Raw genomic sequence first — 13,458 nt, 5'->3', positions numbered from 1 at the left:
TAAGCTAACGTTACATTACGTTTGTTTTATTAATAATGATTGGAAAATGTTTAACGTTAACGCATAACGCATTGATGCTTTTTAATATCACTTAATGCATTTCATAATGCATATACAGACATATATTTGTTGGTCTGTATATACTTTAAGTCAACAGAGAAAGACATATAGGCTCCTGAATTGTCTTTGTAGTCCATTATTATGCCACATTAAGCGTTTTGCTGTATTGGAGGACAAGTGAAAGTTTGCGCATTGTGTTTATGGGCATCTGCTTGCTTTGTTGTACATTAAATAATAACTATATATATTGAATTTGATCTTTTAATTTCACTTTATGTAGGCCTATCTTAATACATTAAGCCATATTAAGTGTGTTTTTTCTACGGGAGGAAATTAAACGCTTAGCGAGATACTTTGTGCATCGCGTTCATATTCTGCTGTTTTGTGGCCGTGGATTTGCGGGGTCTTGTCTTTTTCTTGCAGGACGCTGTACTCATTACGGTACCTAAATTAGTTTTAAATCGTTTGAATCACCACAGCATCTTGTCTCCATTGGCAACACGCATGATTTGTGTCGACTGCAAGTGACGTCGCAGGTAGCTGAGAGTGCAAGTGGCGATTGCAAGCAACTTCGTAATTTAGTTTCTTTTTTCTTGTCTTCAACACCTGGCTACTGTTGTAAAATGTTGAGCGATTCAAACAAAAAGTAATCAACAAACAGAACAAAATAAAAAATAAAAAAGACTGTTAGTGATGTCACTAGCGGAAGCGCTAGTGTCTGAGAATGCAAGTCTGAGAATGCAAGTCTGAGAATGCAAGTGCAAGTCTGCAGCCAGACCCTTCTCCGCAAGTCTGAGAATGCAAGTCTGAGAATGCAAGTGCAAGTCTGCAGTAGTATGTTTTTGCAAATTTACGGAGCCTTATTGAGTTTGCTTAGTTTTGGTCTGTTTAGCCTGTTTAGTCTAGTTGTGGTGTACTATTTAAATTGAACTTAGCTGGATGATGACATTACTGAATTCAATAATGAACGGCCTTTAACTATAAATTGAGTGTTTTCTATTGTCCTTTTGCATTATTGAAACACTATTTTCCTATTTAATACTGTAAAGCTGCTTTGACACAATCTGTATTGTTAAAAGTGCTATATAAATAAAGGTGACTTGACTTGACAAAATTGTTTACAAATGTCAAGCAAAATCAAGTTTTTTTTTATTAGTCAGAACATCACCACTGGTGTCTGAACAAACACTGAGGTGTCTTCTTTCTGACCTTTGGAAGACCTCATAATGAAACAAGCACACACAAATGCAAAAGTGCAAATCTGCAGACTAACCTAGTGTGTTACACAAACAACCCTCTTGCTTATTTGATAACCTTTGTCAAATTATTCATCCATTATACACAATGACAACTAAAAGGGGTCACAGTTACATCAGCCCAAACAAAGTACAAGATGAGTTTATAACCTTGATATGTCCACTTGACCTTAACTTAACAGCTTCATCTATAAATAAGGAATAAGGTATTCACACAATGCTATTCTACGTCATGTTTGTCTCGTAGCCCTTTGACACACCTGTAACCCTGACACAGCAAAAACTGCCAAACAATTTAACCCACTTAGGCACTAACGGCTCTTTACTTAAAGTCAATGTATGTATGTAGGGAAGTCCAACTATTATTTACAGATACATACTACACCCTAAAATTATTTATGAATTATCTTTATAAATCTACTTCAATCAAGAAATCATCTGTTTTGGATATTTTCAGCTAATATATTTCTGGAAGCACAGTTCATTGCACTAGAGCCCAAAGATTTTTTTAGACAATCTACACCAGGTCTGCAACCCCTCAAGAACAGCAATAGCTAAGAGGTTGATCTTGGCATACTGCATATCACGTGTACTCAGAATGCACTCTAAACAGTCGGTGTGGGGTGACAGTTAAAGGCCTCTCTTTGCAGAGAGCTAAACAGGTCCCACTGCAAGCAAGTGTCAAGTGTGCCACTAGACATTGGGATAAACAAAACAACCTTTCCTGTTTGGAAATCTGACACGTAGTTAAGGAAGGGAAAAAGAAAATTAAAACATTTTGAAGTGGTAAGTAGCTTGTTTTTTGGTGTTTGTTCTGGCTTGTCTTTGTGTGTTTTGGATGAAGGTGCAGTATACATTGGTGCATTAATATTGTAAAAATGTTGAGAAGGATCATCATTTTTTTAGCAATGGTAATGAGTCACACTCTTTGGTTTAATTAAAATGATGTTTTATTTTAAATGCACGTTTACCTACTATTTAAAACGTTATAATTGTACAGTTAATTCTTTATGCTAAAAATACTTCAAAAGGATCATTCACTCAAAAATTAAAATTCTGCCGTCATTTACTCACCCTCATGTCGTTCCAAAACAGTATGACTTTCTTCTATAAAAATGTATTTTGAGAAATGTCTTGTGTTTTTTTTTTTTTTTTTTTTTTTTTTTTTGTTTTTTTTTTATTTTTCTGTCCATACAATGGAAGTCAATGGTTACCAACATTCTTTAAAATATCTTATTTTGAGGTGCAATTATTCTAGTCTAAAACAACATGAATTAATTTAAGTGAATGATGTTAATACATGATGAAAGAGTTTTTAGTTTTGGTGAACTATCCCTTCAAGGGTAAATGTATGTTTAAACTTATAAATTATAAATTTCCTGTAAGTGACTCATTTTATTGCAACCTTTTCTCAATGAGGCTTGAAAACACACACACACACACACACACACACACACACAGCATTTAAAACAAAAAATAAAAATGTATTTGTACAATATTGTTTATATTCTATATTTAAAATGCATTTATTTCATTCAAAGTACAGTTAAAGTCTATTGACATATTTACTGACATATCACTTTTTTCAATTTTATGTTGCAGCCTAATACTACAATTGTTTAAATTCATTTTTTTCCCTTATTAATCTACACTCCATACCTCTTAATGACAAAGTGAAAACAGAATTCTAGAAATGTCTATAAATTTATTTAAAAAAAAAAAAAAAAACTTAAATGTCACATTTACATAATCAGACCCTTTGCGACAACACTTAAAATTTCACTTGGGTGCCTCCCATTTCTCTTGATCATTTCTGAGCCGGTTCTACATCTTGATTGGAGTCCACCTGTGGGTAATTAAATTGATTGGACATGATTTGAAAGGCACACACCTCTCTATAAAAAGGCCTCACAGCTGACAATGCATATCAAAGTGAAAACCAAGCCATGAGATTAAAGGAACTGCCTGCAGAACTCAGAGACAGGCTTGTATTGAGGCACAGATCTAGAGAAGGCTAGAAAAAAAGTTTCTGCTGCGCTGAAGGTTCCCAAGAGCATCGTGGCTTCCATAATTCTCAAATGGAAGAAGTTTGGCACAACCAGGACTCTTCCAAGAGTTGATCGCCCAGCCAAACTGAGCAATTGATGGAGAAGGGCCTTATCTAGACTGGTGACCAATGACCTGATGGTAACTCTAGTTGAGCTCCATGATCATATATGCAGATGGGAGAAACCTAAGGACAAGCATCACTGCAACACTCCACTGATCTAGGCTTTATGGCGGTGTGGCCAAACTCAATCCTCTCCTCAGTGAAGATGCATGAAAACACACTTGGAATTTGCAAAACAGCACCTAAAGGACCCTCAGCCTCTGAGAAACAAGAATATCTGGTGTGACGAATCTAAATTCTAAGCATCATGTTGGAAGGAAACCAGCTCTGCTCATCTACAGAGTACCAACCCAAAATTAAGCCTCATGCTGTGGGGTGTTTTTTAGCAGCAGGGACTGGAAGACTGGTCAGGGTTGAGGGAAAGCTGAATGGAGCAAAATATAGAGAGATCCTCAATGAAAACCGGTTCTACAGCGCTCAGCACCTCAGACTAGGCCAAAGTTTCACGGAAACTAGGTCAAAGTTTCAGGACAATGACACCAAACACACAGCCAAGGCAACACAGGAGTGGCTTAGGGACAACTATGTCAATGTCCTAGAGTAGCCCAGCCAGAGCCCTGACTTGAACCTTATCAAACATCTCTGGAGAGATGCAGAGAAGAATGGCAGAAAATCCCCCAATCCAGGTGTGCAAAGCTTGTTGCGTCATACCCAAAAAGACTTGAGGCTGTAATTGCTGCCATAGGTGCTTCAACTAAGTACTAAATAAAGGGTCTGGATACTTATGTAAATGTGATTTTTCTTTTTAATAAATTTACATTTCTGAAATTCTGTTTTCACTGTCTGTATGGAGTATAGATTAATGAGAAATTAATTTTAAACAATTGTACTCAGGCTGAAACAACAAAATTGATAACAGTGAAGGGGGTCTGAATCTGTGAATGTGTGTGTGTGTGTATGCATGAAGTATACTAGAGTGAGACTGAAGAATTGATTACATTTAAATAGAAAAAAGTTATTTTAAATTGTAAATCTATTTTACAAACCTACTGGTTTTCTTTTTTTACCTGTATTATTAATCAAATAAATGCCAGCCTCTCTGTGAGCATATTTCATTTTTTTTTTTTTTTTTTTTTTTTTTTTTTTTTTTTTTTTTTTTAAACATGAAATCAGAAATCTGTCAGATTTACCATTAAATAATTTAGTTGTCTGTCCTAATCAAGCAAGCTATTGAAATTTCCAGTAACAGTTTTCTGTGATAAGTGTGCAAGCAAACCGATGTCAGTTCAGTAGTTTTAATTAAGTAATGAATGTTTTGATCATCTCAGGATCCATCATGGCAGCCGGCCGTGTGTCCATGCGGGGTGCCACAGACTCCAACCTGGAATTTTGCTGATTACAGTCTCTATAGCAGCCTGTCTGATGATGAGCTCTGCAGCTGGCAATCGAACGAGCATCGCTGATGCCCACGAACTCTGGGCCAGGCACTGAAAACTCGAAGACCCCTGTTGTTCTAAACAGGCCAGCAGGCCCACGCGGAGCTCCACCATCACATCGTCCCCAGCAGCAGACAGAACCCGCTGCGTGTCCGGCCAATCCACCCAGGTACAGTTTGATGTGCTTCATTCAAACTGAAATGAGGTGCCATCATAAATCAAACTCTCACTGTGAGTATAAAAATAAGCAGTGCTTAATGAGACTCCTTTACTGAGTGCATAAGCTGACTGTAAAATATTGTTTAATAGATATTCAACATGTTTATTTTTAAACTTATACAGCAAGCTAAATTTTTCTTTTAAATAGATATTTATTTCATATTATTTATGCAATACAGGAAATTAAGACTGCATGTAAAACCCATCAAAACATGCACGTCAATGTATTGCCACATAAAAAATGTCCCTTTTGATGATTCATCTCACAAGGAGGGGTCACGATATCAATTACAGATGACTACTGCATCTTCTCTGATGACTGACACAACTGCTTCACACCTGTTCCTCTTCATTCAGAGGCCAACATTAGAGCAAGCACAGTTCGAGTTCACATGCCACCGTGCATAAAAATAGAGACACTATCCTTTGCTGTGCCCCAATACACTTGTTTAAATTTCCCCTGTTAGTTGACATTAAAACTAATCTTCCAGTGGTAGATTTTTTGTTGTTGTTTTGTTTAATTGCAAACATAACACATGTTGTAATTTTACAGTAAAGGGTTACAGTGTAGGTAATTTAGTTTGAAAATAGTGTAGGTAAAAAAAAATAAAATAAATACAAATTCTGAAAATGATCCCATCTAGTTTGAGTTGTAGTGCAGTGATTAATTTAACTCAATATCAACTCTTTTCTTTTTTTTTGTCCAAAGAGAAACAATAAATCCACAGGATGTGATTTCAGTAAGTCACTTTGTGACTGGTTATGGCAAGCGAATGGTGGCCTACCGAAAATACGATGGAAGTATGCAAGTCGCCCCTGAGCCTGAAGAGTGAGTGATTGCACAATTACATGACAATGTGTGCTCATTAGTAACCATATATGTAAGAAGAGTGTGGTTCTTTGTGTGTTTGAAAATACTAAAATAGATATAATATAATATAATAAAAAATATAAAGGATTAATAAAACATTTTAAGTTTCTAGAGCTATACATAAGTAAAAGTTTTAGATATAACCATACTGTGTTTCAGTGTCATTATGCAATGCAGTAATCCAAATGCATAAATATATACACTACCATTTCAAAGCTTGAGATCAGTAAGATTTTAAGTCTTTGAAAGAAATGTCATGCTCACTAAGGCTGCATTTATTTATAAAAAAAAAATACATTAAAATAGTAATATTGTGAAGTATTATTACTATTTAAAAGGACTGTTTATATTTTAAAATATAATTTATTCCTGTGATGGCAAAGCTGAATTTTCAGCATCATTGCTCCAGTCTTCAACGTCACATGATCCTTCAGAAATCATTCTAATATGCTGATGTGCTTCTCAAGAAACATTTCTTATTATCAATGTTGAAAAAAGTTGTGATGCATAAGACCTCAAACTTTTAAATGGTAATATATGTTATATGTTTTAACATTTATGAATATAAGAGGGGTAATGAACATCTCATCTGCAACACTAAATGCATAAAAATGAAAGCAGTTTCTTTTTTAGGGAGACTGAGCCTATTGTTAAGGCAATTTCAGAAGGAGATGTGGGATCAGTGAGACTGTTGGTTAAGCAACCTGGGTGCAACCTCCTTAAACCAAATAAAGATGGATGGATTCCTTTGCACGAGGCGACATATTATGGACAAGATCAATGTATTAAAATTATCCTGAGAGGTAGAGTGCATGCATTTGACAATTACTCTATTGAACTTTATTTAGCCAAGTTCTATCAGATTGTTCTGGCTTTGATAATGAACACTATTCTCATAGCTCAACCTGGGATAATCAACCAGTGCACTTTGAAAGGGCAGACTGCTTTAATGATAGCTGTGACCAGGGAACATCTAGCATGTGTGGAGTCCCTTCTTGAGAAAGGAGCTGATCCTGATATTGCCAATAAGGAGAGGGAGACTCCCCTTTACAGAGGTAAAATCGTATTAGTAAATATGCAATTGTCTGTCTATCTATCTATCTATCTATCTGTATATCTGTATATCTGTATATCTGTCTATCTATCTTGTTTGAAGTTTAAAATCCTGGATTACCAGCTTAGAGCCATGTCATTTTATTAAAAACATCAATCCTTAAAAAAGATTTTTTTTTTGGTTCTGCTCTTCATTTAATATGGTCTTTAGTGGTGTTATGGAATATTTTAGCATTTCTATACATATCTGTAGCATGTGAGAAGGAGAACCCAGCGATGGTTGCCATGTTACTGAATTACGGCGCCTCTGTGAATAAGAGCTGTATTCAAGGCTGGACCGCTCTCCATGAGAGTGTGTGCAGGAACAATGTGGAAATCTGTGAGATGCTGATGAAAGCTGGAGCCAAAGTCAGCATACCCAACATGTATGGAATCACTCCTATCTTTGTGGCTGCCCAAAGTGGAAAAGTGGATGCACTTCGCATGCTTTTAAAAAATGGTAACATTATTTTTGTTTCATTTCCATTGTTGCTTTGTGATGAAATGCATCTGACATGTAATGCATCTCTCCTCATTCAGGTGCAGATCTCAACAGCCAGGCTGCAGATGGAGCCACAGCGCTGTATGAGGCCTGTAAAAATGGTCATGAGAACATTGTAGAGTTTCTTCTATCTCAAAATGCAGACGCCAACAAGCCAGGCAAAACAGGACTATTGCCAATTCATATTGCTGCCCAGCGTGGCAATGACAGGTATGAATTCATAATTCACTAAATGAAGAATTTGTATAAAGGAATGAATTTGCTTTGGGAGGAATTTTCTCAGGTCAGAGTTTATTTATATGCGAAGGCCATTGGTTGTTAAGAGTTAAGGTTTAGTACATCTCATAATCTTGCATTAATTTTCAGCAAAGACCTCCTCACTTTCGGGTGTACCCGCAAAAATGTCAGGGCAACTAAGTAAGTCTCAATGGGTGCTTTATAGCAGTGCTGTGACAAGAGGGTGCTAATCCTGTAACCTGTAACCTTAACTCAAGCTAACTCAAGTTGGAGCAAATGGTTTTATTTGCCAAATACCATTTCAGATTCAAGTTCTCTTTCTTCTGACATACATGTCATAACTCTTCTAGTTTATTGTCTGTAGGGTCTTTTCTCACCTAACAGTAAAACTAATCATCCCACAGTGTAATTATTGATAGCATGACATGTTTAGGGATGGGAATCGTAAAGAATTTGATGATCGTGTCTTCCAGTCCCTTTCAACTATTTCAATTCCTTAACAGCTCCATTAAAATTTATTTCAGTATTTTTACGCAATAAATATTTATTCAAATATTGCATTAGGTGTGTTTAACTGTTTAAAAAAAACGGAGTAGTCTGCGCCAATACCCTCATAGGAAGCGCCCCGACATATAGCACTGTTGCGGATCTTGGGCGTCCCAAGATCGAGTCCTGGCTCACAGACCTCTCCCAATCCCGTCCCCCCTCTCTGTGTCCCACTTCGCTTCCTGTCTAAATACTGTCCTATCCTAAAAAAGACAAAAATGCCAAAAATAAATCTTAAAAAAAAAAACTGACAACGCTTAAGGTGTACTGTATCTTTAACTACACACTGTGACTGCAGTCATTTACAGTTAGCTGTAAGCTGTATAAGTTTGATTTATTTAATTTATTAGAGGGAATCAGAATACATATTTTGTTTTTTTGATTCACGAAAAAGAAACATCTCATAAAACCCATTTGTTTAGGAATTGTACTACACTACGCTGTTTTTGATTCACTAGAACAAGTTAACTCATATGAATTATTTGTTTGGAAATCAAACTATTCTATTAAGGCTTTCTATTTCGCATTGTAGATTCAGTAGAGGTGTTTTTTTATGTTTAACTTGAACACTGCATTTTTTTAGAATGCAGTGTCATGTGTGAGGCACTGAAAAAACATGAGCGCAATGGTCAAACACGTTTACATAGAAATACAAGGAATATTGCAGATGCAGTGAAATGCAAAAACTTGTTCTGCATCACTGGCCCCTAACGAACTCATTCTCTTGCGGTTTTTTTTTTACACAAAATTTCGGTTCCCAACCCTAGAACTGTTCCTCTATAATTCTATTATTGCTAATCACTACATACAAGCCTTTCAAAGCTTTATATATATATTATTAGTCGTCTTATGGAATACTTTTTCCATCTCATAAAGGTCATCTCACCCTAAAAGAGTCAAATTCTAACCTGACATTCAAGACTGTTTTAGTGTTCACTAGCAAGATAACACTCAAGAACACACAACTTCTCATTTTCAGTATTATATCCATGCTGATCCCAGCCACAAGCAAGGCCAGAGTGAGACGTACAGGTATCAGTCCCCTCCATTTAGCAGCAGAGCGCAACAGAAACGATATTCTTGAAGCCCTAATCGAGGCCGGCTTTGACGTCAATGCCATGCTGTCTGAAGATCGTTCTATGATGTATGAAGATCGGCGCAGCACAGCTCTATACTTTTCCGTCATGAACAACAATATCGATGCTACCACCATGCTCCTGAAGGCTGGTGCTAATCCAAACCTGGACTCGTTCAACCCACTCCTGGTGGCACTGAGGCAGGGTTGCATCCAGACAGTGACTTTGCTGGTGGAACATGGTGCTAATGTCAATGCTTACATCCCAACTCATCCAACTACCTTTCCAGCAAGTGTTATGTTCTGCATGAAGTATCTGACCTTACTGAAGTTTCTAATGGATAATGGCTGTGATGCCATGTCATGTTTCAATTGCATTTATGGCAGCAATCCTCATCCACCTATAAAGACTAGGCGTAATCCGAGATATGATTCAGATGAAGTTGTAGAAAAGACCTGTGTTCAGGTGAGTGGCCTGAAGCCAATTCTACATACTGTGTAATACATTGTATATTGTGAATATTTCCACATTTTACACCACTTTTTACTAGTTCTGTGAGGTGATCTCCACCGAAAACTACTCCCGCTGGGCAGGACCGATTATAGACGTGCTGCTTGACTATGTTGGGCATGTGAAACTCTGTGCACGACTCACTGAACATCTGGACAGTTATCACGAGTGGCAGTGCATCAAAGAGAAAGCGAGTATGTGCACCCATACCTTTTGCTTAAATTATTCATATATGCAAATGATTTCAGTCACCTGTGTATTCATTTGCCGGTTCTGATTGCAGCGCCTCCACGCCCACTCATGCAGCTCTGCAGACTGAAAATCCGCAAACTGCTTGGGATCAAAAGACTGAAGAAAATTCACAGGCTTCCAGTTCCTCCAAGGCTGATCAAATTCCTAAATCATCAAGAACGAGAGCAAGACTTTTAAGCCTGCTTTTGAATGTTGATTCTTAGTAAACACAGAGAGAACAATGCCATTAGAAAATCATATTCATCCGTTTGCAGAACTTGCACTGAGCTAAAATTATGGAATAAATGGCTTTTGTTCTGAGTCAGTATTTGCAAATATGTACTGCTTAATAGTTAAATAAAATGCCAAAAATGTTTATATGTAATTATCAGGCATAAACTGAATTTATGGAACATGTATTGGATAGATTTAGTAGGTACATACATACTTGATTTTGTCTGTATATGTTTTTTTTTTAAATGTCATAAAAGCCAAAAATGACAGAAAACAGTAACTGACTTTTTTTTTTTTGCAATGTAGTAGAAATGTATTAAAAAATATACTTAATGCTTGTGTATAGTTTTGTATTTTTACTATTTATTTTCTTAGTCATATGTAAATTTTCTTCTAGTATTTTGATGGTTTGTTTTTTGTTTGTTCATTATATTATTTTTAATTGGAATGAATTTCCCTGATTCAGTCAGTGCTTTATAAGTTACAGTGACAATTCTGATGTTTGAACAACATCCAACCAGTTACTTATCAGTATCAATCTACCAATAAAGTGTTAACTAAGAAACTGAGTTTCATTTATTCTGCCTTTTTGGGTAAAATGTGGGTTTGGATATCTAGTACTGATGATCTTGTGATTCATGTATGTTGTCCCATGTGCAGAGAGACAAACAAGAGGCAAAAATGATGAAGTAGGCCTATGCAACAATTAACTATTAGTTAAAACATGATATTAAATTACAAGTTAAAGCAGTTTATGCTGCTTTCATAATTGATTTCACATCTTTGACCCCAAACATTGATGGGTCTTATGTGCACAATAATAATGACAGATTTTCTTTTCTAGGTAACAAAGTGCAGTAAATAGTAAAAATGTTTGCATTACAAACAAGTGTGTTCATAATTAAGATAATAAAGTAAAATAATGTGGTAAGAAAAAACCGTATGCAATATCAAGCAGCAACACTTGCTGTTTAATGTGCCAAACTTAAATTTGCAAATGGAAGATTTTTCCCGCTCTTACAGAAAAATAGTAAATAAACATATCCCTTTTACCAAATAAATACATTTACATAATTTTGTCAGCGATAATGCTGTCAATAATATTAAGAGAGAAGCTGTCTGTATGCCCTTGAAGGTGGGTGTTGACCCCGACCTGCACTTTTTCAGGTCAGTTCTGGTGGCAGCCAGAACAAGGCACCTTCCAGATGGCCAGACTGCTTGTGGAGAGCAGAACTGATGGCATTGCCCAGATTCCCAGTATGTCCCCTCCTTTCCCAGCCAATACGCTCTGCTTGAAGTGCCTCCCCTTGAAGTATCTCGTGGACAATGGCTGAAATGCCAATTCTGGCAAGGTGCACCTCCACTCCTGTCCATATTTCAGCTCAGCTACCAAATCTGAACTCAGAAGACTACGCCGGATAGTCCGGACTGTTGAGCCTCCCTACTCTCCAAGAACTGTACTTATCCAGAGTGAGCAAAAGTGCTGTCAAAATCACTCTGGACCCCTCACATCCAGCACACTCCCTCAGTGAACGGTTGCCGTCTGGTCGGTGCTACAGAGCACTGCGCACCAGAACAGCCAGGCACAGGAACAGTTTCTTCCCTCAGCCAATTCATCTTATGAACACTTGACTATAATTGTTGAACATACAACACTATTTATACACTTATATTTGTATTTATCTAACACACATACTCAGTTTACATTTTGAATTTGCACATAATATACAGGTCCTTCTCAAAAAATTAGCATATTGTGAAAAAGTTCATTATTTTCCATAATGTAATGATAAAAATTAAACTTTCATATATTTTAGATTCATTGCACACCAACTGAAATATTTCAGCGTGGCATGGAGGCAATCAGCCTGTGGCACTGCTGAGGTGTTATGGAGGCCCAGGATGCTTCGATAGCGGCCTTAAGCTCATCCAGAGTGTTGGGTCTTGCGTCTCTCAACTTTCTCTTCACAATATCCCACAGATTCTCTATGGGGTTCAGGTCAGGAGAGTTGGCAGGCCAATTGAGCACAGTAATACCATGGTCAGTAAACCATTTACCAGTGGTTTTGGCACTGTGAGCAGGTGCCAGGTCGTGCTGAAAAACGAAATCTTCATCTCCATAAAGCTTTTCAGCAGATGGAAGCATGAAGTGCTCCAAAATCTCCTGATAGCTAGCTGCATTGACCCTGCCCTTGATAAAACACAGTGGACCAACACCAGCAGCTGACATGGCACCCCAGACCATCACTGACTGTGGGTACTTGACACTGGACTTCAGGCATTTTGGCATTTCCTTCTCCCCAGTCTTCCTCCAGACTCTGGCACCTTGATTTCCGAATGACATGCAAAATTTGCTTTCATCCGAAAAAAGTACTTTGGACCACTGAGCAACAGTCCAGTGCTGCTTCTCTGTAGCCCAGATCAGGCGCTTCTGCCGCTGTTTCTGGTTCAAAAGCACACGCCTGTGCACGGTGGCTCTGGATGTTTCTACTCCAGAATCAGTCCACTGCTTCCGCAGGTCCCCCAAGGTCTGGAATCGGTCCTTCTCCACAATCTTCCTCAGGGTCCGGTCACCTCTTCTCGTTGTGCAGCGTTTTTTGCCACACTTTTTCCTTCCCACAGACTTCCCACTGAGGTGCCTTGATACAGCACTCTGGGAACAGCCTATTCGTTGAAATTTCTTTCTGTGTCTTACCCTCTCGCTTGAGGGCAGGCATGTACTGGCCATCGGGACTACCGGGAGATTCCCGGTGGGCCGCGGTCTTGTTGGGCCGGTGGGTTATGTATTTTTTTTAAATCATTATTAATCGTAAATATATTCGTAAGTATATTGTTGTATAGTCCAGTTCCGGGCTTATGCGAAGCCGCATGAAGCTGATGCGAGCTGCGAGACTGACAGTCTATGGTCTAAACCTGGCTTTACAACTGCAGCGATGTAATGATGTGCAACGAAATTCAATATGTTAAAGAATAAAATCTCGAAGCGTAAAGGGGGGGCCGAGAAGTTGAGAGAGAGAAAACGACAAGCACTTGATTCAGATGCCACCAAATGTGTCAAGATAAATGAATTATTTGCTG

General features: G+C 37.7%; 1 protein-coding gene across 1 annotated transcript; it reads left to right on the top strand.

Annotated features, from left to right (window-relative positions):
• The first annotated feature begins 1,928 nt into the window (after window positions 1-1,928).
• On the top strand, window positions 1,929-10,945 carry LOC122140945 (ankyrin repeat and SOCS box protein 2-like). Its single transcript, XM_042746493.1, is given in 13 exon segments — window positions 1,929-2,102; window positions 4,755-4,813; window positions 4,815-4,854; window positions 4,857-5,031; window positions 5,791-5,910; window positions 6,586-6,755; window positions 6,852-7,007; window positions 7,259-7,504; window positions 7,585-7,756; window positions 7,913-7,963; window positions 9,309-9,870; window positions 9,956-10,109; window positions 10,199-10,945. Coding segments are annotated over 12 exon segments (2,043 nt in total). The 5' UTR covers window positions 1,929-2,102; window positions 4,755-4,762; the 3' UTR covers window positions 10,345-10,945.
• Window positions 10,946-13,458: the final 2,513 nt, after the last annotated feature.

Source organism: Cyprinus carpio, chromosome B20 (genome assembly GCF_018340385.1).
Source record: "Cyprinus carpio isolate SPL01 chromosome B20, ASM1834038v1, whole genome shotgun sequence".
Lineage (NCBI taxonomy): Eukaryota > Metazoa > Chordata > Actinopteri > Cypriniformes > Cyprinidae > Cyprinus > Cyprinus carpio.
The sequence above is the reverse complement of the archived record's forward strand: the minus strand, read 5'-3'. Positions and strand labels throughout refer to the sequence as shown.